The sequence below is a fragment of the Cygnus atratus genome, chromosome 11 (genome assembly GCF_013377495.2).
Source record: "Cygnus atratus isolate AKBS03 ecotype Queensland, Australia chromosome 11, CAtr_DNAZoo_HiC_assembly, whole genome shotgun sequence".
NCBI classification, from domain to species: domain Eukaryota; kingdom Metazoa; phylum Chordata; class Aves; order Anseriformes; family Anatidae; genus Cygnus; species Cygnus atratus.
Window position 1 is genome coordinate 2657501 of NC_066372.1, and position 27569 is coordinate 2685069.

Consider the following 27569-nt stretch of genomic DNA (forward strand, 5'->3'; position numbering starts at 1 on the left):
AGAGAAAAGTGCAGGTTGAAGGGTTTCATTTCCTATCTAAGAGTAGTTCGGATCACACATTGAATATAGAAATCACAGGTAAATCTCAGACTGGGGTCCTGGGTAGTCAGATGGATTCCTGCCATCCGAGTATATACATTTTTCCATGACTGCTGGAAGCCTACATCTGGAGCAGTGAGATAATGTGCAGACATGTAGAAAGTGTGAAAGCAAAATAAGCCAAGTATGCTTTATGTGATTTTAGAAAACTAAGATCACTTTGAAAACAATTCTCATTCTAATGTCAAGGTTAGATACTGTACCTTTCAGCATCAGAAAACACAGTACACAGATGTGTATGTTAATGGCTGCTGTATGCATCTAAAGCCTTACTGATTCTGGTAGAAGTTGTCATAAATAACCCTTTCTTGAAATAGTTGGAATTCCTTACAGGTATATTGTCATACTTTCACCTTTTCCCCATCAGAAGAGATAAATAAAGTCAACATATTTCTTAATATCCCTTTTGTGCATATATAAACATATGGTAAGTGAACTGTAACAGATTCTGCAAAACACACATACATACAACTCTTCAATAAAAACAAAACTGTAAGTTTGCTGAGACTTTGAATATGTGAGAGAGAGCTTCTAAAGTCCCAGGATTCACCAAATCAAATTCTGACCTCCCAGGCACTCTCAAATTCCAAGATCCATTTTGAAGTTAAAGCATCTGAGAAACACTACAGATAATCATACCCAAGTGAATGTCATATTATTGTTTCAATGTTTGCTTCTAAAAGTAAGTAGTAAGTTTTAAGAGAATGTATTCTGTTACCAAATCTTTCCTTTCAAACAAGCACTTCTGTCAGAAGTGTCTTAATTTCTTATCACAGAATTTCATCCGCACAAGGAGCAATAAATAATTCATGTTCCTAGCTCTTTGTTGTGTGTCCCTGAACTGCACAGAGCTGGAAGGCTGACAGCTGTGTCAGGACAAGCACCAAAGATCTGACATGACAAGTGACTAACAAGTTTCTTTCAGTCTATAGTGAAAGAAGACAATGGCATAAAGTGCAAAAACGAAATCCTGAAACAAAATAAAACTGTTTCTTTCTCTTTACCTAAGTGTTTGCTATGAGCTTATTTCCGACCCATAACCTCTGGTCATTTTATAGTACTGCCCAACCCCCTTTACTCCTCACATTCGCCTGGCCATTTACGCCTGTCCACGGATCAATATGAGCAATTCTTGGAGAAATACGATGTCTCCATGACAACCAAGCCACAAATTCTCAGTGGAAAGCAGTGAGACCAGTAGTGAAATCTCCTGAGGTTTTCAGACCTAGAAGACAAGATGTCTTAAAATGCAGGAATGGACAGAAACAAAAGCCAGAGTAATTCATTGTTTATTACCAGTTTAATGATGTCAGATGGACTGAATGGAACTCAGTTTTTAAGTTTAGATGCTTTATCAACATGTATTTTTGCTAGTCAATATTCACCTCCTGACAGTTTTTTATTCTTTCCATATAGACTTGCAGAAGGCAGAATTGGATATTCAAGTTTCCATCCAAATGCATGCATTTTGCCACACAGAATAATTTAAATCAAGATTCAAATTAAAGCTATCTTAAGGGCACATTAATTCTCACCTCAATGCTTTAGTACCACTTTGTTTAAATTCTTTCTCACTTCCAAACAGATCAGAACTTGGATGGCCAATCCACATTTTTGTGCATACTCATTGTAGAAGAGACTACAGATATTTTCTGAAGGAGGTGCCATGTGCCACAGATAGTTTGATGTAGCTGCGATAAGAAATTAAACTGGTCTCCTTTTCAAGTAGCTTACCTATTTCTTTCTAAATCTCATGCTGCCTTCTGCTGTACAGCAGTGAGTCCAAGGCAATGTGGCTTTAAAGCGAATATGGATTTACAATTCATTGGTTTCAATTATTCTAATGTATACTGGTGTTCACTTCTGTGGAAAAGATGAAAAGGGAATGTAGTTCAAATCAGGTATATGACAGCAGTTGAACTCCCAAGGAATCTTGGAGGAGTGGAGTGCACTGAAATATAATCCCCCAGACAGGGGTCCTTTCTGGGTTCTGAGATGACTTAGGGGACCTGACATGGATTTCAGACTGCACCCTTTGACTGAAAATTAAATCTCAGCAGTGTTCCTTGGGGAAGGATCAGGGGACTGTTGGCAGCTGCCCCCTGTCAGCACAGGCTGCAAGATTTGGAAATCTCTTAACTAAGCTGACAGGCCGCAGAGACGATGAATCAAAAATATGATACACGGATCAGCACACAAAGATGCAAGAGGGTACACAGACACCAGATAAAGCAGGAAAGGAAAATACCAAGTGAGGAAAGATGTTTAACTCTTTCACTAATGAGTGCTATATGCAGGTTACATATGTGTTGTATGTGGGTCAAACTCACAGCTTGTTTGAAAGATCTTAATATTCAGTCACACAAAACGTTTTTAATCATCTGTGACTGGATACACTTGATATTTAATTGTTTCCCTTTGGGAATCATTTAATAACTTTCTTAGATATCCCATAACTAGAAAGATAATGAAACTACATGAAGATAAATCTTTAAGTCACCGAAAACAATGCGCTTTATGTGTTCCTCTATTTAGATGTTCCTCTATTTAGCTGAATCAATGTTGAGTCATTAAAATGAAATAATGATTGTGAACTGATTTAGAGAAAAGAAACAAGCTACTCAACACTACCAATTTGCTTTCCTCCACAGATACAGTGTTTGAATGCCCACTGCTACATTCAACTGCAGTATATACAGTGCTTCTAAGTTTTCATAATCTCATGCTACCTTCAAAGGGTCAGACATCATACATATATTAACTAAGCAGTATAGTCCAAAACTTATTATAATGAACTAGTAGTGTCAGCTTTCTTTTTGGTCATAAAGCCTTTATCCTTTCTAAGACCTGAACTGTTGATGAAAGAGGAAAGGATAACAGCTCCACACTGTGACCCCTGGAGGTGACCATTAATTTGACATTGCAGCTGCTAAAAAGGAAACAGCATTACAATATGCCTTTTTCACAGACCCAAAAGCTCCATCAGATTTATCGCTTGATACTTGGTGACTGTCTTTAAATAGTTCTCACCTGGACTCTCAGACTCTTCCAAGACACGTCTGTCAGGCACATCCTCCACATCTTGGAAGTTTGCTGAGTTTGAGCTCTTGTCATGCTTGAGCGCACTAACTGGAGCAATAAAGAATAAAAACAGGGGGAGAGAGAAATGTAATATATCCAGAAACGAAGACTCCCTGATCTTCTGCAGATCATTCAATGCTGAAAATATAATTTATAAACTCAAATGATAGATTGAAATAAAACCAAAACTCAAAGTGCATATATGCAACCATAACGCACTTGAAAAGTTTATAGACAAGAATTCATCTGGGGAGAAGATTGAGGCATTGGCTTAAATGTGATCTCTTTGAAATAAAGAACAAACAACAAGATTTTTTTTTCTTATATAAGCCAAAAATAATAAAATAATTTAGTAGTCATAGTAAGTCCTTTTCTGTTTCAGTAAAGAACCCAGTAAACAACATAAAAGACCAATTAGCTGGTTTTGCAATTACTGGAGTCATTCACCAGGAGAGAAATTACATCCATTTTAAGATTAAAATATATTGAATATAACAGTAGAAAATAGACTTAATTGCAGTTTAGATACGGTCAAATTTGATTTCTTCTTTTACTTAATCGCTAAAAACATTTTCATTTTAGAGTGAAAAAACATTTTCATGGAAATAATTATTTGTCTGTATATGACTTTTTAATTCTATTGGTTCTCAAAAAAAATCCACATGAGTTTTGTTGAAAATAATAGAGGTATTTATCTTGACAATGTTAATTTCTCTCTCTTCTGCTCAATATCTTCATATGGAACCAAAAATACATTAAAGAAGAGCAAAGACTAGATCTCAAATTTTCAGTCCCATTAAAACTCTGATTCATTAAAAGCTGATCTCATTTCTTAAATAAATGGTGCTGACTTATTTTTTCCTTAATATCTACAAAACTAAGAAAAGTTCAAGGCTACCAGTCCATGTGGGTTGGGATCACAATGGCTATAAACAATTCCAGCACAGATTTGTCCTGTTTTTAAAACAAGTACTATTTAAAGAAAGAATTATTCCGTTTTAACTTTTGATGGATTTGTTTTTGTTTTTACCAGATGAAGCTGAATGATTACTTAATTTAAGGACCCATTTAAATTTTACAAAATTATGAGTGAATTAACAAGACATCAGGGCATTATTAAGTCAGGAAGACCTCAAAATACACATATTCCACTTTGACATTCTTCACTTTCCATCAGCTTGCAGCTATTGATCCCAGGTCACCAAAAGTTTCCATCATTCTTGACTCCTACACCTACACAGAATCCACTTGAAGCAATCATGCTTCAGCACAATTGTGGAGTTAGACCCTTGAAAATACAATATTAAAACAGAATAAAATAGTAAAATCTTTGATAGCAACACAGCACATTTCAACTGAAAAAAAATAGATTTTGCTAAAAACATCTGCTGCAGATGGCAACTAAGCAAAAGCACTGTTTAAATTTCTAACCATACAAAAAAAGCTAGTAAATGTGTATCAACGGTCAACTTATCCACATAAAGAAGAGTTCTAGTTCATACCTCTACCATTGAAGTGTTGACAAAATAATCTGCATGAGCTGCATTGACAGTGAAGAACAACTTACAATAAATAAAATATGTTCTTGTTCATTCAAGAAAATGCTACAACATGTGCAGGAAGAAATGTTTTCATAGATGTCTGTGGTTTTGTCTGATTTTTACAATATTTAAATAATTTTCAAATTTATATGAAGGCCAGGTTGCCCACTTCAAAAAGACAAACTGGAAACCACAAGTGTGTGTATTGTATTTATATATTTGTTCTGTGCCAAATTTATTAGAACATTCTTTCTAAAACTGTTCTTCCTATTAAGCACTGAGCTCTGCTGTGCTGAGTAATAGATTGAGCCATTACAGCTGTACGAATTTAGAAGTCAGAACTCCTCTGAAGTAGAGCAATAGGAAAATTTCCAACAGAGAATACTATGATAAAAGGGAGAAAACAAAACATACAGCTATGCCTCTGGAGAGAATGAGAAAAATCACAAGAGCTGTCTTCTCTAAACAACATAACAGTCACCAAAAATTCAGAGTTAGACTTTGAAAATGAATGGACCTGAAGCTCCTGACTTGAGGATGAGTTGTGAGTTGTATTTTTATCCAGTAAATAACTCTGAGTGGCCATTCTTTTCAAACTATCACTGTTTTTCTTGGGTCTAGTTACAAAAAGCTATGTAATATTAGTTTAATTAAGGTAAAGTGATTCCAATGGAAAAAGAATGCTTACTTGATGTTTAATTTAAAACGTGGTGTGATGTTGAGGCAAAATTCACACCTCTGAAAAAGATCTTTGGGGCATCTATGGGGGAATGACCAAACTGTATAAACTCATTATCATATGTAACATATGCAATGCATTTTCCCTTCTGTTCAGCCCTTTCTGTCAAATCAAATACAACGAGGACAATATGCCTAGCAGGGGTACTGGGCACACAATCCTTTAGCCATTTCCACAACTGGACTTGAAATCTTGCCCCTCAGATGAAATACATGCAGAACTTGAACTGACTTTGACACAAAGTGTGTCCAAAAGCATAGCAGAGTGAGGGCTTTGAATCAGGCCAGGACCAAACATGCGAAAGAGACATATTAGAGGGTTTTGTTAGGACACAGGTTTAAGGACAGAATCAGAAAATCAGAAAGTAAGGAGAGAGAAGGTTTGAAAGAGATGATGAAGAGCTCTGATTTAGTTCTTTATTCTGCAATCATGACAAATGTCAGTGGAACCACCAGATCTGATTCTCTTCATTATCACATCTCTGGCTGAGTTCTGATAATGAAGAGAAGACAGCTATAAGGAGGTCCATACACAGATGACATAAGTCAGAAAGAAAGTGTGAATTGAACAAGAAAGAAATCAAATGAGAGTCCAGCAGGTCCCTGGACAAAACAGAAGGATCTCCACATGATGTGCTTAAGTAAAGATTGCAGAGATAAGGGGAGATTCTGCAGAAGATGGAGTCAGAGGAGCCCAAGACAAAATTGATTTAAAAAAGGGTCATGGGCAGAGCTCATACCAGCTGACTAATGATGGAAAACAATGATGAAACACTGTCATCAATAGTTGATTGGGAAGGAGCCATTAGCAACAGATTTGAGGAAGTGGAAAGTACAAATGGGAAGGGTTTTCTCAGCAACAGAGAAGCAGATCTCTGGATAACTAAAGTAAAAAGCTGCTGGAGAATGATGTTCAGCCAGCAAGAGTGAGGTCAGCAAGTGAATGTTTCAGAAAACCAGGATGAGGTCACTGGTGCAAGTGAGGGATGTGTATCTTAGCTTTGTCACTTACCCCTAAATACACATATCTCCCTTGATAAAACAGGCAAATAAACTTCACAATACCCTAGTTTGTGAAGTTACATAATAGTGCATGCAGTGAGAAAAGAAAGAGACTTAGGCAAAGGTCTTCACATCTTTTTTTTTTTTTTTTTAAATAAGTGTATTACATGCTCTATTTGAAGAGGAAGGTTCCTTAAAAATATCACAAAAGACAGAAGAACAAAGGGAATTGAAAAGTTAAAAATAAGACAAGAACAGTCTGGCCCAAATAAAGAGTGAAAGTAAAAAAAAATGGCATTATGTAATCATGGAAAAAAAAATCTTAAAACTGACACCTACTTTACTGTATTCTCAGCTACAGGAATATGATTTTATGTTCAAATATCAATAGGGGAAATATTGTTCTGAATTGATTATACCCAGGTTATTGATGGAATTTCAGAACCGATGTAACCATAAACGGTATGATCATTGCTTATTCTGAGGATATTCCATCTTATTCCTGGCTTAAATGGACCTTAACATTATGTTTGTTTCCATTTGAAAGCTAATTTATGTAGCCAAAGTGATGTAAATTTCTATAGTTCAAATAAACCCCAAATCTATGTGTCAGAGAAAAAAGTTAGGAAACAAAAATTTCTGACATAACCCCAATGATATTTTCTTTATCCATGTTTTCTTAAAACACGGATAGTAGAAATTACCCTTGTTAGTATGGAAGTAAGGTAAAAGGACAGATTTCATAGATGCAAAAGACCTTGAACTTCGTATATATAAATGATGTAAATCTTCATTGTACAGAATCAATCTTGAGAATTGTGGTGATTTTTCTGATATATCTTAATAAGCTCTTCAGAGTTGTTTATTGAATTTGATTCTCTTATAGCATTAAAAAAGAAAGAAAAAGACAATCATGCAAGATAAGTATGGAATTTAGAATAGTAAATGAATGTTATCAGATCAGAGTATTCAATGAAACATTTATGTAAATAGTTTCCAAATATTTCAAGTTCCAAAAAAAATAAAAACAAATTATTTAGAAAGAGATCACAAACTCATCTGTGATCTGTCTGTGAAAGAACAATCTTCATGTAAAAGAGCTGTTAAATGATAAGCTGTTCTTTGTGAATATGTACTAATCACTGATTACAGCAACAGCTAATCACTGTCTTATTTCTAAATGTTCTGTTTGAACTCTGAAAAGCCTTGTTCCACTCCGGAAAGAAACATCACACACTAAAATTTAAATAACCTGTTCTGCATACCAATTTTCACAGGGCAGACTTATTGGAGAAAGTTTGCATAACACAGGTGAATCAACCAATTCACATTTTTTGATAAGATGCCTTTTTTATTCATAAGGTGGATTAATAAATTAAACACAGTGTGCCCACAGGGAAAACAATAACATATTTGTCATTCAATATGTGACATTTCAAAACAAGCTGATGGGCCAACAAAAATTATTTTTCATTCAAAAATATTAGGTAACATTGGCTATAGGTCATAAATATATTTATGGTCCAATGCAGAACATAAAGCAGCCTGAATTTAAGCAAAACTGCAGGAAAAAAATTATGTAAAAGAAAAACTGTTGGTAATTTTTCATTTCCATAGATTTTTAAAACAACTGCTCTTCAATGGGATTCATTGGGTCTACCATAACCATATTACACCTAAGAACCTAGATTGACAACTGGGAAATAAATGCTTTGAATACTATTTTTAAAAGGATGTTTCACAGATATCATAAAAAGAGTAAGCATACCTTCACTTACTGAGAAAACATCATCTACTGCACTTGCCTACCTCAGTGTTTAAAAGTAAATGCCAAGGGAAGAGTGGAAGAATGCAACACCCATACAGTAAAACTTCACCAGAAACTTCTAAATTCCATTTTGAAACTCGGGTAATTCCAATTGTTTGTTTGTTTGTTTTGTTTGTTTTGTTTAATATTTAATAACTCTCAGTATATTGTTCTTCCACAAACTTCTCCACTCTTCCCCTAAGTGTGTAGAATTTTCAGACCCCATATCCTAACTTGCCTTAACATATCAGGCTCTGTGGTTTTATGGTTTTTATGGTTTTATAGGGAGGCATCTTCTTTAGTTTGTTTGTGTATATCCCTATTAGCTTAATGTGAAACTCCCCCGCTCTGTGGAAGAAGAAGGTATATGGAAGACTCCTGCACACTACACTTTCTGTGGTGTTCATGATTGAACAGTCTTTTGTTGTATCCTTTTTCAAATTTTAACATTTTTTTCTCCAGGTTGAGGATTATTATGCTACTTAGCTTTTTTTTTTTCTTTTTTTTTTTTTCCCCTTGTATTTTGATGCCAACCTAAAAGGACATAATAATTTCACTAGTACAAAAATGCAGAAAGTATTCATGAAACGGCAGGTGAAGTATTATCAGCACTTGCCACAATCAACTGGAAACAGGACAAGGTAATAATGAAGTACCACCAGCCCATATGGAGCACTCACCCTACCATTGCAGTGTTAGCACTCACCACTGAGCAGTGTGCCAGCAGGCAGGGAGATAGGCTGGGGATGTGCCCTTGATATTACCGATGCTGAGTACAGCACACAGATTACTTCACAGGTTTTACTCCTGTTGATGCTCCTGTTTACAGAGCCTGCTACAGTGTTTGTCTTTGTTGCCACAGTTTCCACCCCATCCTGTCTTTCCCCAGAAGATTAATCCTACCTCAGTCTAGATCCTTGCTCTTGTCCTTATTGAATTGATTGTTTCTCTGTTGTTTTTGTTTGTTTGTTTGTTTTTCCAAACCATTTCTCAGGTCATATAAACCACTAATTCATCTTGGTGACAAGGGACATCAGTTGCTCATAATTTCTTAATATTTAGTGCCATTAAAACAAACAAACAATCAATCAACAAGAAAACCCACAAAGAAAACACTCTACTGATGTATGTAGTTGTCACTTAATTGAGAATGACTTGTTATTTTCTGATGATTGAATGTGACACTGGCTAAAATTTGTTTTAAGGTTTTTATATATTTTAAATAAAAAACATCTAAAACTCTATTTTTTCTCCCTCCCTAAATCTTTGAGGAAAGAATTAATCCAGACAGGAAAACTGAATTTTTCAGTGATTTTTTTCCCCAATATACCTTGAAGTTTTATTCACCTGGAGGGACTTCCCTATTTCTCTCAACTAAAATACAGTGGCATGTAACAAATTATGTGACATGTAACAAATGTCTCAAAGGACATCCCATTTTTGTTTCATTAGTGCAATGAAACATTCACTCAATTTTAAAGCAGTTGTCTTGATCTTAGTTATGATTTATATCAGAATCTGTCCATTTATTCTGTGTACTATATATAATAAAGTACCTAACTAGTTAAATTTGTCTCAGTGGGTTCTGCTGCAAGAAATAAAATTCTTTCCCATAAAATCCCACACAGTGTTTATTGCAAAGCTCTGAAGCATATGCTTCTGTAAAACTTAGGAGGATTGTAAAAAAGAAAATTTAACCCCAAACCATCTTTAATTCTTTTATCATTATACACTGCTTTTTCTTCTCAATATTCTCTCTAGCCAGAAAGCCCATTTCTTTTTTCCAGTTTCCCTAAATATCTGGTTGTGTGTGTTTTAAAAAAACTGGTGTAGGACTGAATAGTGTAATCACATTTGATTAATGTTATTTATACCTATTCCTTCCACCCCCCCACCCCCCTTTTTTGTTTCCTCCATCCAGTCACTGGAAGATAGTAGAAATAAAGTTTTACAAGAATTATTCCTTCCTTCCTTCCTTCCTTCCTTCCTTCCTTCCTTCCTTCCTTCTCTTTCTCTCTTTCTTTCCCTTCCTTCCTTCCTTCCTTTCCTTCCTTCCTTCCTTAAAATATATGGCCTCCCCTGTCCTGTCCTGTCTTTTCTTCTAAAAAATATATAAAGTCTTGCTTTCTGCACATCAGATCAATGGTGTGGGATAGTTCATATTGCACATATGGCTGCCTATTAGTATATCAATAGCTTCTATAAGAACATCAAACAAATAAATAAATCCATATTTCATATTTTAAAAATTGCATTATTGCCAGATTATTCATGAAGATAGATTTATTTGGTATTCAAGTCCAAAATCCTTTTAATTATTCCATTTATACACAAGAATTGTTGTTGTTGATTGCCTCAGTTTACTTCTAAAAACAAAATGAAACAACACTGTGTAGTACTTTATGACACGCACATACCCCTGTTCATAATGTGAATTTTATATCTTGAATACTCTTCCCATCTCTTGGTCAAAGCTTTCCAAATAGCTTAATCCATGGGGAAAAAATATACACAGAGAATCTTTATTAAACTATTCTGGACAGATTATTGTCATTACTTTGCATTATGGCCTTGAAGATGCATTACTGATAGGGAGGTAAAGCCAACAGCAGCACAGCATGAAACTGCTGAATGACTGCTGTACGAAAGTGGAAGTACTTATTTCCAAGACATTTCTGTGATGCTCCCTACTGTTAAAATGTTATCTGACTTTAAAAGATTTTCAGTTCAATTGTAAGCAATAAGTAAACTCAGGCAGTACAGTACCGTATACCAAAGAGTTTCACTAGCTGGTCAAACGGGCATTATTCCAAGAAACTAATGTTGTATAGGACTGCTTCCTGGTGGCTGAGACCTCTGATTGGCAAAAGACAGTGGACTTTTCAGTCAGCAAGCTAGTTACCCATGGATGTGGCTCGAGGCTGACACACAGATTGACTGGTTCACACTAATTTACTTCACACAGATTCCATTTATCTCCTAGAAGATCCCCTGGCAGCAGCTTATAATGGCATATCCTAGGATGCCTGCCTGCATGAGTTTTTAAAGCGGCAGAGCTTGATGAATCTAAGTCCAGAAAACAGTTCACAGATTGAGGACTAGGCGCAATCAAAAAACATCAAGTAGCACAGCTGGGACTTGCTAGCTTGCTTGACTGGTTTGAGCAGCTGAGCATTAAGTACGCTTGCTTTCCTGCTGGCAGCCTTGTGTCACTAGGACAAATAGGAGCAATGCCTGACAAAGAAAAAGAATTAAAAGAAAGAAAGAAAAAGAAAAAGGAAAAAGAAAAAGAAAAAAAGGAAAAAGAAAAAGGGAAAAAAGAGAAAAAGAAAAAGAAAAAGAAAAAGAAAAAGAAAAAGAAAAAGAAAAAGAAAAAGAAAAAGAAAAAGAAAAAGAAAAAGAAAAAGAAAAAGAAAAAGAAAAAGAAAAAGAAAAAGAAAAAGAAAGAAAAAAAAAGAAAAAGAGAAAGAGAAAGAAAGGAAGAGGAAGAGGAAGAGGAAGAGGAAGAGGAAGAGGAAGAGGAAGAGGAAGAGGAAGAGGAAGAGGAAGAGGAAGAGGAAGAGGAAGAGGAAGAGGAAGAGGAAGAGGAAGAGGAAGAGGAAGAGGAGAAGGGAAGGGAAGGGAAGGGAAGGGAAGGGAAGGGAAGGGAAGGGAAGGGAAGGGAAGGGAAGGGAAGGGAAGGGAAGGGAAGGGAAGAGAAGAGAAGAGAAGAGAAGAGAAGAGAAGAGAAGAGAAGAGAAGAGAAGAGAAGAGAAGAGAAGAGAAGAGAAGAGAAGAGAAGAGAAGAAGAGAAAAGAAGAGAGAAGGGAAGAGAAGAGAGGAGAGGAGAGGAGAGGAGAGGAGAGGAGAGGAGAGGAGAGGAGAGGAGAGGAGAGGAGAGGAGAGGAGAGGAGAGGAGAGGAGAGGAGAGGAGAGGAGAGGAGAGGAGAGGAGAGGAGAGGAGAGGGGAGGGGAGGAGAGGGGAGGGGAGGAGAGGAGAGGAGAGATTATGGCATTACACATTACACAGAATACTATTAACAGATGCAGGGAAAACTCATTAGAACTTTTAATCTTTATGCAACTCAAAGATTATCAAACTAAGTAACACTCTAGTTAGCAAGTTTCTTTTTGTCATGTTAACAGTTCATAGGAAAAAAACAACAACACCTGAACAAATCTAAAGTTGTTGCCATCTATTTCCTATTGAAAATAAAATTGTATTCACTCTAGTATTATATGTACAAAGAATAACAGTTACCAATATACTGGGTTTTACATTATAATCAGGTGAGGTACAGGTTAATGCAATTCCTCGCCTCCTTAGAGAGCTATAGAGTTTGATGGGTGCAGGTTTATAAATTGTATTTTTAAAAGGACTGAAAATACAGGCTTACACTGTAGCTCTCCAAATTCAGATAGATAGAAACTATTCTTTAAAGTCCTTGTCAGAAAGGAAGCAAAATTAATATTATTTGACAGTAACATTTGACAGCAAATGTACTGTGAGAGATACAAAGCACATTTAGTACTTAGGAGGTTAAAGACTCTGCTGTAGTGCTAGTTGATGAAAAAGTAGGATTAAGGCTTTAGTGTGAGTCTTGACATGATCATGTTGTCTGCCTGCTGTCTTAAGCTTCAAAAAACAGCTGGGATCATCTTCTTCTAAGCTCCAACTCGAAGATGTTTAAGCAGTTCCCAATCCAATTAAACAGAGATAAATATAAGGAAGAACCCTACTGAGCCCAATCATTTTTTTTTTTTTAATGAAAAACAGCATAATTGCAGGTTACACAACTCCTTAATCTCACTTTAAACCTAACAGACTGCTGCCTTAGAGTGCACATGGCAGGCCCAGTTAACCCAAGCATTCTGTATTGGTGTGCTTAATTTTGGTCATTATCTTTTATTATGTTACTTGTAATCCTAAAAGCCTATGATTGTGTCCAGATATTTGGCAAGGATTGTACCTGGATATACAGGGATTCCTCTTGTAAGAGTAATGGATTAATTGGATGGTACTGTATGAGTAGTAGATGGTTTTGCAGTGAAACTGCTGTACAGTTTTTAATTTGTGAACTCCACTTGCTTCCTTTTCTGTCCCTGTCTTCTAAACAAATTGCATTTTTGAACATTAGCAGTGGTGTTGTAGTAACATATTCTCACCACTAACATGACAGCACTACAGAAATAACACTGCTGTGCATAGTGGACTGCTTACTAAAATCCTCTTCATAAAAATTATTGGAAGATATAGAAATACTATTTTTCATGTAGAATTTCATGTTCCATTTAAAAGTGGCTATCTCACATACACAGCCCAGTCATAGTATTATTACTTAAAAGCTTAGAGCATTAGGCCACTTGTTTTCATACAGCCTGAAGACCTTTGAGGTGTACATATATAGTCATGCAGTGCCATGTATGAAACACTTGCCAAGGTATGTATTTTTTCAATGATTAGAGTTAATACTATAAAAGCAAAAATCTATATATATAATCCTTCTGCTTTGTCTTACAAATATGCACTAGGACATTCTCCAAGTATGTGAAAGCAAAATCTTATCAGTGACTACTTGAAGTACAGGATCCTCATGTCTGTAAGAGCAAGAAGGAAATTTAAATGAGGACTGAACTGTTTGCAGTAGCTGTTACATTATGCATGATTCTTGACTACACTGAATTTAACGAGTTTCAGTTGCCTGTTTATTTTTTTGTAGTAAACTGGTGTTTAGGGCAGCAAACTAGCTTCTAACAAATTTATATAATTTTGTATTTGTTTCAGTTATGACTGTTTTGTATATTTCAGTTATGACAAAGCAGACACAAATCTGGGAAACAGAATTTCTCCTTCAAGCAGTACAGTATATATTACCAGAAAAGCAATGTGATACTCCCTGAAACGAGATGATGACCAAGAAATGGTGAAGTAGTTAATAGGTAAAAGATAACCCCTGTCTAATAATATTGCACCTTAATACTATTCACCTGTGCTCAACTTTATTCCTTAGGCCATCTTCAAGACGTATGTGTAAATGGAAAAAGGGCCTGGACCCTCCACTTTGAGATGGGCAATAAATAGGTAAGAAAGAGGAGACTACAGGCACTTGCAAGGAGACAGGCATCTAAGGAGGAGACTGCAAGTATCCCAGTGGTTCAGAGGCTGTGTGAAACCACGTTTGAAGAATGGAAAAGCACAGTTCCAAAATGCAGATGATCTTTCTCTTGATACGTGAAACATGGTACAAGACCATGTTCTTACTGGAGTTAGTCATCTCAGAGGTTGAAGAGCCAACAAGTAACATGAGTATGAGTTTATCCATGCTCTCTTTGATTCAAGTGCTACATGAGAATGTGAGGACGAAAGAATCCAGATGGAGAAGCAGCAGGATTTTTTAAATTGTCAGATTCACTGCAATTCACTTAAATATGTTTTGTGAGATGAAACAGGAGCCTGATGCTCAACGCACCCAATCTTAAAATTTTGCAGTCAAACTGATCATGCTGCCCACCTTCAGCATATGACTCAACTCTTCAAAAGTGAGACTTAAAAAAGAAGGAATCATAGAATCATTCAGGTTGGAAAAGACCTCTAAGATCATCTAGTCCAACCTTTAACCTAGTACTGACAAGTCCACCTCTAACCTCTAAACCATGCTACTAAGTTCTACATATCTATACTTCTTGAAGACCTCCAGAGATGGTGACTCCACCACTTCCCTGGGCAGCCTACTCCAATGCTGCAGAACACTTTCAGTAAAGAAATGTCTCCTAAAATCCAACAAAAGTCTCCCTTGGTGCAACTTGGGGTCACTAGGTCCTTTTTCCGTTCCTTTTTTTTTTTTTTTTTTTGGTGTGTGTTTGTGTATGTCTGCTTTTACTAAAAGTTAATACTTTCATATTATTACTGCTGTAAGAACTTGAACTTTCAGAAAAGAAACACACAAGGTAGCTTAAGACTTGCCATAAAATTATGAAAGTTGGGGAAGCTACATTATGTTCAGAGTAATTTGAATTGAGTCAGCATTATCATGGTAGTCAAGTCGATGGATAGAAATTGATTTTTCATTGATGTCTGATCATTAGTTCCTTGCTAATTCTGAAAACAAAGATATAACTTAGTAAGCATACAGCAAGAACTTCTCCCTCTTGATCTTAAAATCAGCATTAGAAAAGCAGTTATCATAGAAAATGTTAAATCAAATTGGTTTCATTGTGAGTGTCCACTCAGTAAAGTGTCATACTTACACAGTCTTTGTCTCTTAGATTGAATAAATAAATCATTTCATGCAACCTCTGATTTTCTGATTGTAAAAGTGGCAGTTTTTTGTTGCTGAAGTGATTTTCCAACTCTTGCATTAACAAGAACAAGAGTCTGTATGCAAAACTCAAAGTATCTGAAATATCTTTAGTTATTCTGAAACCTACTTCTTCCGGGCTGGTGCTTATTTGCACATGTCTATATCCCAATTCCCACACAGAAAAGGTAAGCATGCACTGACTATTTAGAAATGATCCAGTCCTCAACAAGAAATTCCATGCAGAAGTATCCTGCCTGTTTCAAACTGTACTCCTGGTACTCTTCCCTTGTTTACTGGTTAATTTGCTTTTTGTTCTTATATGCTTTCAGCTAACAGCTTGTCTGCACAATCAGAAGTGAATCTAGGGACAGTCACATACATCCCTCTACATATTGAAAGATAAAAACAAATTTAGTGTTTCAGGAAACAAAACTGCATGTTCAGGAGATCACTGAAGGTTGCACACCAGCTTGTAAGATGAGTGAAGTGGAAATGCTAAAAGGGCTCCTGCAAAAAAAAAGGTACAAATGTGCAGCAGGACCTTCATTGCAGTTTCAAAGGCACAGTGCAATAGCTGTAGCATTATTAACAGAGAACACATCATTCTTGTGAAGTGAATCACAGAATGTTCACTCCCTGCTCAGGGAGCTGGGTTCACACTGCTCTTAACTAGGTGCACTTTTACAAAAGTCAATAGAACTGCGCTTGCTTAACCACAGCCTGAGTTTGGCCAAGGTAGCTGAGATAAAAGCAAGCAATGTAGAAATTCTCCTGGATGTATTAAAAAGATTAGAACAGATGAAATGTAAGACAACTTTCCTTAATTATGTTCAGAAGAGCAGAAGACAAATTCATTATTGCCAGAATATAACTGGCACTTTAGAATCTTTCCAATCTTTTCCAAGTTATAACTAATCGAGACCCAAATCCAAAAAATGTCAGCTTTCTTAGTCCAAAACTTTGAGACTACACAGGTGTACTGCAACTGTATACCTAATTTCAACGATTAATTAAATGCACAGAGCCCGCTGATGCTCATAGGCACCTCACTCTTTGCACGTCCTTTGTCACAACCAGATGACAAATGCAGGTGAGCTTCTAGGTGCTCTCATGGCCTGATGCTTTTTGCAGAGGGGAAGAACCTGCCTCTGCCTTGGCAGAGAGAGAGAGAACTGCTTCACGTTTTGGTATTTTTACACCCTCTCTCTCCCTTGCTACAGAATCAAAAGAGTTCTTACAACAGTATGTGAAAGTATATCTACAGAGTATGTTACCTGTAGGTTTTCAAGAGTACACAAGTAGCTTAGTTGTTTGTGTAAAACATTTAGTACCTAGATTTGTTCATTAAAATAGAGACAGGCTAAAAAATAAATAAATAAAAAATAAATAAATCTATCAACGTGATTTTTTTTTTCAGAAAAAATACAAATTTGGGATCACAGCAGTATTACCATATTGTATTATTATAAACCTATTATTTGTATCTATCTGACACTTTTACTTGTGGCAGGTGCCATTTCAGGTTCTATTTCAAGAGAACCACTCAGTCACTCTGAGCTAAAGAAAAGTGAAAATGTGGTTGAGAGGAGCAAACCACTTGTTTTGTTTTAGTCCATGAAGAAAGCTATGGAGTGCAAATGAATATGGGTTACATTCCTCAACTTATTTTTAATTCTTACACTGACACCCACAAAAAGCTGGTGTGTTTTCTATGGTTTCATTGGAACTGCAAACTCTTCTGGATGTATAAACATGTTATTTCCTTTAGTTTTCATTACTTAATAAGTTTCACTTAACACTCAATGTAAAGACAATAGAGAGACTGGTTTTTTTGTTTGTTTGTTTGTTTGTTTTTTTTAGTTTAGTTGTAGCTTGATCATTCTTTATGGTTATCCCTGCCTGTTCTAGCAGCTCAGTCAACCTCTTATAAATCATGTTCCTTAAAAAACAACTAACACAATAACATCTTATAGAAACACCAGTAATAGCTCATTTTAGCTGTTCACGGAAGCCAAACATGATTTGAGAGATTATTAATGATGGGTTTAAGATGAGTTTTGAATTGTGAATTAATATTCTTTACTCCACCATGATAAACACTGTGACCAGCTATCTAGCTGTCCTTAAATAATTTCATTCTCACTAGATTTCAAAGTAATTTTCCCTCAGAGTCACCGCTTTAAGTGTAATAGATGTATAATACCTAACACAACTCAGGTAAGATCCAAAATGTCAACAGTGAGAGAACATATATTTTTGCTTTAAAAGCAGATATTTATATTCAAATACATCAATGACAAACATTAGACAAGAAATGAAAAAATCCAAAGTAATACTTACAAATCACCTGAAGATTTACACCCTATGTAATGATAGGAACAATGATGGACCCATGTGAAGATATATCAATCTCTGAGCAGTTAAGTGTTTATTAAAATACAAAGATAAAACTTTTTTCATTAACCTACTTAGTACTGTTTTCTATATATTTTTCTTCTCATTTAATCCTATGAAATGTATTCTTGACCTCCCTTGTACACATACCTCCTACAAAGTATCTCTCATGGTCATGTAACATTCATAATATATGGGAGGAATGACAAATGTCTTTTTTCACTTTGTAAAGTACACCAGAATATGTGCTAGGATGTTTTGCAAGTGTTAAGATAGAAGGCATTACTCCAACTCTGTCACATAGTGTGAATATTTATTGCACCGTGGTTATAATAGAGTTTGCATAATAATAAAAGCTGGAGTAGAAACTGGGGTTAGCTTACATGTAATAGTATGTGGTGGCTTCTCTAAAAGATCAGAAAGAATACCGACAAACTTTGACACAGCTTGTCTATATTAGAAATAGCTTACTAGGTTGGGAGCATGCTATATAGCTAAAAGCAAGCAAAAATGATGTACAAAAGAATATTTGCAAAATACAGATATTACTCATGAACAAGACAAACTCTGTACTTCAAACTGTTCTGCACAGGACAAAGTAGTATCCTTTAATGTTCACCTGCATTTTGTTAATATACAATATCTTTATTTAATTTTCAGTAAAAATAAAAAAAAAGAGAGAGAAAAACCTTCATGCGTCATCAAGAAAGCTATAACAAATACAAGGCCATTTTAAAAGCTAAATAATTAAAAACAAAACAAAACAAAACACAAAACACATCATGTTTTTATAACACATTGTGTTATAACTCTTCCCACAACAAGATTCCCAGCTTCCTGTACTTACAGGAAACTCCTTTGTTCCAACCAAATGTTAGGTACACTTTGACATCATACCAGTACACGATTATTTTTCTCCACTACTGGAAACACCAAGAGAATAGCTGATAACTTTTACTGAATACTAATTTATGACAGAGCTGTACTTGCAAAGACAATTGACTGCACAATATTTGAAAGACAAAAAATAAACTATTCTCTTACAATTTAAGTATCTCCACAAATACAAATGTTTAGGCGTTTTGCATATTTTTAATCCAGCACTTCTCTTACCCAGTGTGTATGTATATATGGTTGGCCATATTTCAGATATGTATAAATTCTGATACTTAAAGAATTTGTATTTTATTGCGATTTTAAACAAACAATAAATTCACTACAGTGTTGCTAGAGGAAATCCATTTCTATGAAAGCTGTGTATTCACAATATATTGTCGGAGTATATATTGCATTAATACTTCACTGTGCTTATAAACGTTAATATAGGTTATGTGTTTATTACTATGTCAAGGTTATTCATCATATGCAGTGTCAGAAAACACACGCTGACATCTCATATTGTCTGCTTCAAGGGCAAGACCAATGTGACCTTTGACTCTTTCTTTTAAAAAGGATGAAATCATTCCAGAGGAATAATGCTGAACGGCACATATCCTGTTAAGAATCAATCTGCCATATATGGTTTCTAATTTTCCATACTGTATTATGGCTTGTTAAGCTAATTTTGGCTAATTTTATCCTCTAAGTTTAGTGCTTTAAAACTTCAAAATAATTTTCTGATTAGATTTCAAATCATCGGATCTTCATTAATTTCACCAGAGTCCTTCTTGATTCTGTTTGGAGAGTGAAATCATGCTGACCACTGATTTCCTAGATCTAGATTGCATCTGTAATCAAAAAATATTGTAAAAATATTTTGGACTTTTTTTTCCAAACTCCATTAAAATCTCTTAATTTTTATTAGCATTTTTTGCTTTACAGTCCTTCTAGATCTCCTATTGTCAATGGATACACATATGTGGAGCTGAAATAATAGATACTGTTACTACTGAAAAATATATTGAGTATGTATATCAAATTTAAAAGCATTGAAAAGAAATCTATTTAAAAGAATGGCAGTGATAAAAATGAGAGATATCTGCGAGCTACAAAGCTCTGTCTTTAGCTGTCTCAGTACCACAACAGTGGAAAGTAGATGAACAATTTGAAGCATGAATTAGATGTGAAGCTACATGTGTTATTTCACAAGGATGACAAGGTATAAACATGGTCTTGAAGCATACATGCATTTGTACTGGCAACCCTTTGAACTTCATCAACCTCAGAGTGAGTACATTTTTAGAGAGAGAGGGATGAGATTCACATGAATTGGTAATTATATTATCTGTGCATGATACTGATTTCACTATAAAATTCAACCAAGGAAAATGCAGCATACTTTGACCTAGCACATAAAAGGTCAGAAAGCAATTTTGAATAATAAATGAGACCTGCTGACCTCATGACCCAAGTCTGGCAGGGTCAGCAGCAGCCATCTCACCAGATGCTGATGGCAGATATACTGACGCAGACAGCTCAACTAATGAGCTTCCTTCATAAGGGTTTCAGATCCAGTGACATTTAAGTGCTATGCAGTATATAAAATAAACTTTCAAATAATCTGTGCCATAAAAAATTAAAGTGATATTTACAGTGAGGTGCAATATGACATACTTTGTAATCCTTACTGCAGCAATTATTTTACTGCTTCTCCTAGATAGCCTTTAGCCACAAAATATAATACCTGACTAACATTTCCTATGAGGTCTTTTCTCTTCATATTTATATGGTTCCCATTCAGGGGATGTACTTTGAAGAGGCATAATTTGTTAGCGCTTTTGTTTGGCACCTCATTTAATGCAAGTCAGCAAAAAAAATACTTTTAAGATGCATTCAATTTTATTCTATTGAAATTCACGCTAATATATTCTTTCTTCAGGGGGTGAAAGACAAGCCTAGAGCATGTAAGGCCAAGAATGATTTTCTTCTGATCACTTCATAAACAGTTCTTAGAAAGAGTTGCAAAATAGATAGTTCATGAAGAAGAGAGACCCCTATACTAGAAACAATTCTCTTACCCACCATTAGTTTTCTGTGCATGAAAGGCCTAGGGTTACTACTCCATTCCAGACCTTGGAAACCCTGAGTTTTGACTTCACCCTGGGTGTTGGGTCTGAGGTCCACAAACTGCCAGCTTGTTTGTCAGGTATGCTCCAGCTGCTTGTATGAATTTGCACAAATACCTCTGTATTTGCTTTTGTCCTGCATGAATTAGCAGCTATACACCATATTTCTAAATACCATTCTTGGATTTTTTTTTGAGATTTGTTTTGTTAAAAATAAATAAATGCTTTGTTCTCCTCACGTCTCAATATTTGACTGTGAATACAATGCAGGAGCTACAAAGGTGACAGGAGGAGCTTTTCCATATCTTTTAGAAGTCACCATAAGTACTTTTACAGAGGATGCTCCTTAGATACAGAAGCCTGGATCCTACATTAAAATTCTACAGAAAAATTGCTATGATCTAATTAATTCTGTATAACTTTGTGTAAGTTATTTTTAAGTTACATGGGGACCAGTGCTTAAGAACTTGGAACCTTAGAACATTTAATGGAGATGGAGAAAAACTGCTGCCCCATTTAATAGAAGGCGAAACGGAGACATTATGTGTTATGAAGAAAGGTTTTCTTCTTTCAAGCTTTCTAAAGCTTCAACCTTTCAGTTTAGCTGAATGTTTGCATGTTCTTGACTTATGAGAAAGGATAAAAATGACTGAGTAGCTGATTTACTTTTGCCAAACCATTTGTAATTCCATATGCTTCTGCAACATTCTTTCGTATTTATCTCCTCTTTAAACTAACCGGCTTTTAAAATTACATTTATACAGAAGCCTGTTAATTTTTCTTCCCTCTCTTTAAGCTCTCCTCTATTTATGCCATATCTTCTCAGAGACAGAGTCAACAGAAAAGAACATGACCTCCTCAAAAGGCCATACAATCAATGTACATAATAACTTTGTAATATTTGCAGTGTTATTTACATTCTTCTTATATCCCCACAGTGTATCAGCTCTTCTGAGTGCCACTGTGCAACTTTTGACTGAAATGTTACCCCTGACATTTATAGATGAAATTTACCTCCACAGTGGTGACTGGCATACCACTAGGGAGAAAGAATCTGCATCCTTCTGATCCAGGGGCTGCCAGGAGCCATTTAGATCTTTTTAATCAGTGCTGATTAAGGCAAGTCAGATGACTACCCTCAAATTTATCACTGCCTCTAAAGATCCCATCCCAGCCAATAGCTAGGGGAGCTAGCACAAGGGATTGTCTTGACCACATGTCCTCCGTTTGCACTTGTAAGGACTTTGCAAGGAGAATTAAACACTGTCTCTACATAATCTATCCCAATTTTTCACTGAGCCAAGTGTGTGTCTAGAATACAATTTTGGGACTTCAGTATTGTGTGTAGCTACCAATTAAACTCATTGTTAGTGAACCCATCTTCTAAATCTTAGTGCGTTCATTTAGGGAACCAGTAACAGTAACCAGCTCCTGCACTTCCAGCCTGCATGCAATTGAAATAAAATTTGATTATAAATAGATTAGATTACAAAAATTGCTCAAAAAAAATCTGCCTGTAGCTTTACTTCATGTATTTAAGACAGCAGTAGCCTACACAAGCAAAAGACTATCTTAGTGCATCCAGTGTATCAGTAAAAAGTACCTAGACTTGCTTCATTTCTTTCCTGCCACTAAATAATATGTGTATTTTAAGGAGTCTGCTAGATTTCCTTAAAACGTTATACTCTCTCTGCTTTACAATTGACATGAGCTCTACAGTGGGCAACCAGTGTCAAACCTAATTTATGTGCTCCTAATTTAACCCCTTCCCTGCTGCTTCCTTCTCTTGATGAGTGCTATGGTATTCCAATACCATACCTTTCTTAAATATATATATATATACATATATATGGGATCTTTGGAAAATATCATAAAGGGGAAAAAAAACAAAAAACAAAAAACAAACACAACAAACAAACAAAACAAAACAGAAACCCCGCTATTCAGTTTCTTTTATGGCTGGTCTATTTTATAGCCATGAGAGCACAAGTCATTTTGGAAGCCAACGAAGAGTTGTTCACAACAGCTTCATACTTATTTTCCCTGGATGAGACTCTAGAGGCTACGTGCACCAGCAGAAGCTTCTGTCTAACAGAGTAAATCTTCCATTACATAGATCAGCTGGACATATGTTAATTGCTTACTAGTAAAACAGTGTGAGGCAGAATACTGCTGTCTGGAATTAGAGTCACAGTCTTGAGATGAATCTATTAACCAATATCTGAAAATACTTTAATCTGAGAGGGAGAGGAGGAGCTCAACAGATTTGGCAAATGGTGTCACCTACAAGCAGAAATTCCATTTGGCTTTGCACAGCAGGTTTCTTCTGTGTATTCTATTTGTGAGCCAGGAGTAAAAAATATATACTACAGATTGGATCTCTCTATGGGCTTCCAAGGGTATAAGTAAGGAATGGAGAAGTCAAAAAGGTTACTGTACTCAGCTGGCACTGTAATAACAGGAAATAATTCTCTTATAGAAAATCATCCCAGATAGGTCCTACACACAGAATTTGTTAAACAAATCTCCTAGCTGTGCTCTAATGTACCCTCTGCCCCTATGCCATTGTGGTAACAGCTAATGCAAAGTGGGCTGCAGTCTTCCACTGTTTGCCCTCCTTTTCATGCAGTACTGCAATGCCATTCCATTTTATTTTTGATTCTGCATGTTTATGCAGTGACACAGAGAATGAGAATTGTCAAAGTACATGTAATTTTTTACTTCACTGGTAAAAAACATGTATTTTTAGTATTACCTTTGTGCTCTTAAAGAAGAATGTGTAAACTAGTACTGTACATCAAAAATCAACATGCTTTCAAGACTACAATATTTATTTTTCCTAACCTGGAACAGCATATTCCCATAAGCAATTAACATGTCTTATGCTCTTTTTTCCTCTCCTACTAGTACTGCTATGGAGAAAAGTAGAAAACTAATACTTGATTTGGGTATGTTTTATCTAACTTTGGTCCACATTGAAGTCCTAGTTGCCATGTTTTGAGTGCAATTACGCTTTATAGGAGTCACATTCATATATCCCAGAACAGATTTTGCATTCTGTGGCAGCTATTTTCTATTAAAATGTCCTTTTGCATACCACTTTTCCCCTGGGAAGATGACAATTTACTCTGATGTTGAATGCATACTACAGTTTTGCAATTTGCATGAATTTGCAGCTGAGAATTATCCTGCACTTTGTCACAGCAATTAAACGTATTCTAATCTATTTGTATTTCAAAGGAACAGCTTCTCTGTACATAAGCTCCACGATGTCTAACAACCCACAACATAGGTTTTTTACCTGCATTCCTTATTAGGACCTTAACTTGACGTTAACATAATTTCTATCTATCTATCTATATACTCTCAATAATCACCATACTTTCTCAGCCATTAAACTGTACTAATTTCCGTCTTATCATTCAGAGATTTTAAGACCATAAGTTAAAAATGCTAAAAATGTATGAGCTACACAAATGCTTGGGGAGTTTGTGTCCAGATATGAAAACTCTTTTGCTTCCCCATATTTTACATAATTGTCCTCTTATCCATTTTTTAACCTTTACCAACCTTGGAGTCCTTTTCATATTGTAACAGAAGTGAAGCTCATTTGCAGACAGCTGCAACATGAGTTTCCTTACCCTGCCCTGCCATTGACCTACAACCTGATCTGAAAGAACCACCTTCTTTCAGAGTGAGAAGTTATTCATTTGCCATAATAGCTCTATTTTGGGCCTTCTCAGCAAAATGGGCAATTGTGCCCAAATAGCATGAGGTTTTGTGGTATCAGCCCTGTTTTTTATATATTGAGAAAAGCACAAGGATGTTTCACTTAGGACGAGCTCACAACCAGAAACAGAAAAAATTATAATTAGAAAGAGGTTTAATACTTATTTTGAAAAAAAAAAAAAGTGTTAGAAATTGATATTTCTTGTTCATGTGGGCTTGCTTTAATTTTATTCTTTACACTATGCAGCTTATTCATTGAGTAAAATCTAGTCTTCTAGCAGTCCATTGTATGAAAGGCAGCCTTCAAATGCTACCATTGCCAGAGAATAAATGAAAAAATGAGATAATCAGAGGCTATTGGATAATAGTTGGAAACAAAATGTTTCTGATGAAAACAATTAGTCACAAGCATTACAAGTTGAAATTCAGTTCAGTGTTAAAGAGACAGTTTAGAAGCACATGGTACATTTATCACAGCCCCACAGACAAGTTATTGAGCTGTCTGTGAAAAACAGAGCCAAACAGGAAAGCTTTCAGCAGAAAGCAGTGGTTGAGGTCCTTGATTGATAGAGTTAGATGATGCAAAGCTGTCTGATGGCCTTTCTGCAAAATAAAGTGAAGGAACTCAAGGTCTTTCATGACGATCTCTGACCACAGATGAACAGCTACTTTATTACAGCACAGATTGAGGTTGCACCTTAGTCCATATTCTGCCACTTTTGGATGCACACGGTTAACTTTACCAACAATCCACAGTGTTTAACATGTGTCTGCCATCTTTATAGGATTTTAAAAGGCATAGCAGATTGCAGTAGGTAAAAACTTTGCCTCCTGTCCGTTTAACTGCAGAGATTGAAAATAATATAATCAGTTTTACCACAGGCTTCTTATTGCAGTGACAGGACTGATTGTTGAGGAACAACTGTCTCATTTTAAAGATACAGAAAAAAAACACACCATTGTGCATAGTAGGCAATATCTACCTGCTGTGCTACTTTCTTCAGAAATGAAGTTATTCACTTTTTTTCAAAATATAATCTGTATCTTCCTAATGCCTTTTTTTTTTTTTTTTCCAAGTGTGGTTCCATTCTCCACTGACATGACATCACTAATAGATTTCATAAATAAATATTCACAAAACCTGGGGATTATTACACTACACTTGTTTTTAGCAAAAACTGAATGCTCATCTCCATGTTTGGGATATCTAGGGAAAATTAAAATTAAAAATTAAAATTAAAATTAAATCAAAAGAGCCAACACTGCATTACCGATATAAACTGTTTACAGTTAGTCACCTAAACACTCCTGACTTTTGGGCACTGTTAAATTTAATAAGAGTGGCGACTTCTCTTTATTTTAGGAAGCGGGATTTTTTTGGTTCAGATTTTGAAGGTATTTAGCTACCTGTGATACACACTGGCTGAGGCTGTACTGCTCTTGTAGTTTGAATTTAGACTCAACTTAGACCCAAATATTATGATCCAGTCACTTCTACACAAATTACCTGCAGGGCATGGCTTAGCCTGCTCCACTGTGTACATGCCACTATTCCTGCAGACAGTTCCAGATTTCCCAGGCTCAAGAACCAGCTGGCTCTCATTTGAATCATTATATGAAACAAACATAGGCCATATCTTTTAAGATCAGTGTGTGGACTTGAGCCTCATATTATTGTCTGATATACATACATCCAGGTACAGGAGATTACTGAGATTTTTCTTCACTGCTTAAATGCCTAAACCCTTATTTACAGGTATTTAGGACCTCTCTTTGCTCATACTCCACTCTTGATACCTCAACACAGTTTTAGGTGCTGCTTTTAACTTCTTTCAAATGAAGATGACTGGCATGTTGTCACTGCTATCCAACTCAGAACAGTCATAAAGAAGGAAGAAAAAATGAGGGACTATGTTTCACATTGACTGACATTTCTGATATTAGAAAAGCAACAAATTCCAGAAATAATGTTTCAGGGTATACAAGTTTGATCATACCCTATTTTAGTTAACGTTCCTGTTATACCTGGCTCATCAGGTTACTAAAATAACTTTCCAGAAGTTGATCTCTCGTTCGCTCTCATTGACTCTCCTTTGAAGAAAAATGTATTTTCAGATAGTTCTTTTCCTTAACTATATGTCTCTCTCTCTCTCTCTTAAATTGGCAAGGCCAAAGTAGTGCAATTGATATTTGGAATGCTTTCATTTATCCTTGCATTTATTCAAATACTTCAATTTTTGTTGCTCTGTCAGCTGCAGTGCCTCAACGTAAGTGCCAGGTTTTAAGTGAGAGCATCTTCAGACCAGAACAAGCCCAGTAAACTTATATCTCTCCAGGAGGCATTTCAGCCAGCAAAGTGTCAATGGCTGCAAAAAGCACAGTTTTAGTATGGACAAGGTCATGTAACTCAGGTATTGACTAGAAGAATGGTTCTTAATCAGCTTTCTAACAATTTCTGCTCTCAGTGAAGGAATGAGCCTTATGGATACCATGCTTCTCAACATATTCTCTCCCCACCTCTTTAACTTGGTTTTAAAGTCCATGTTAATCACTGCTCCCCTGACCCTCTGCTTCAGAATAGTTTCTTCTTTCCATTAACTTAGTTTAATATTTACTTTAGAGGCTGCTGTCTGAATTGTCTCTGGTTATGAAATTCAGAGTCTCAGCTATCAGAGGGCTGACAAGAGGAAGCCTGTCTTGAAATCCTGACTTTGAAGAGACTGGCTTTGAAATGGTTTTAAAACTATTTGAGCAATACTTCTCACTAATTGTACATTTCAAATATGCAAAATGTATTTATTTTGATGTTAGGCCACAGTCTCCTTAACTTAGTCTATATAACAATTGTGAAAATAATAACTGATCAAATAAGGCAAAGAAGTCAAGACAAAAG

At 35.7% G+C, this 27569-nt stretch overlaps 1 protein-coding gene across 1 annotated transcript in view; it reads right to left on the minus strand.

The window, feature by feature from the left end:
* Window positions 1-27569, minus strand: part of WDR72 (WD repeat domain 72) — a 112033-nt gene that overhangs the window by 4023 nt on the left and 80441 nt on the right. Inside the window, exon 18 of the mRNA XM_035554002.2 lies at window positions 3130-3228. Coding sequence (XP_035409895.1) covers window positions 3130-3228 — 99 coding nt within the window. The remainder of the gene's footprint in view (window positions 1-3129; window positions 3229-27569) is intronic.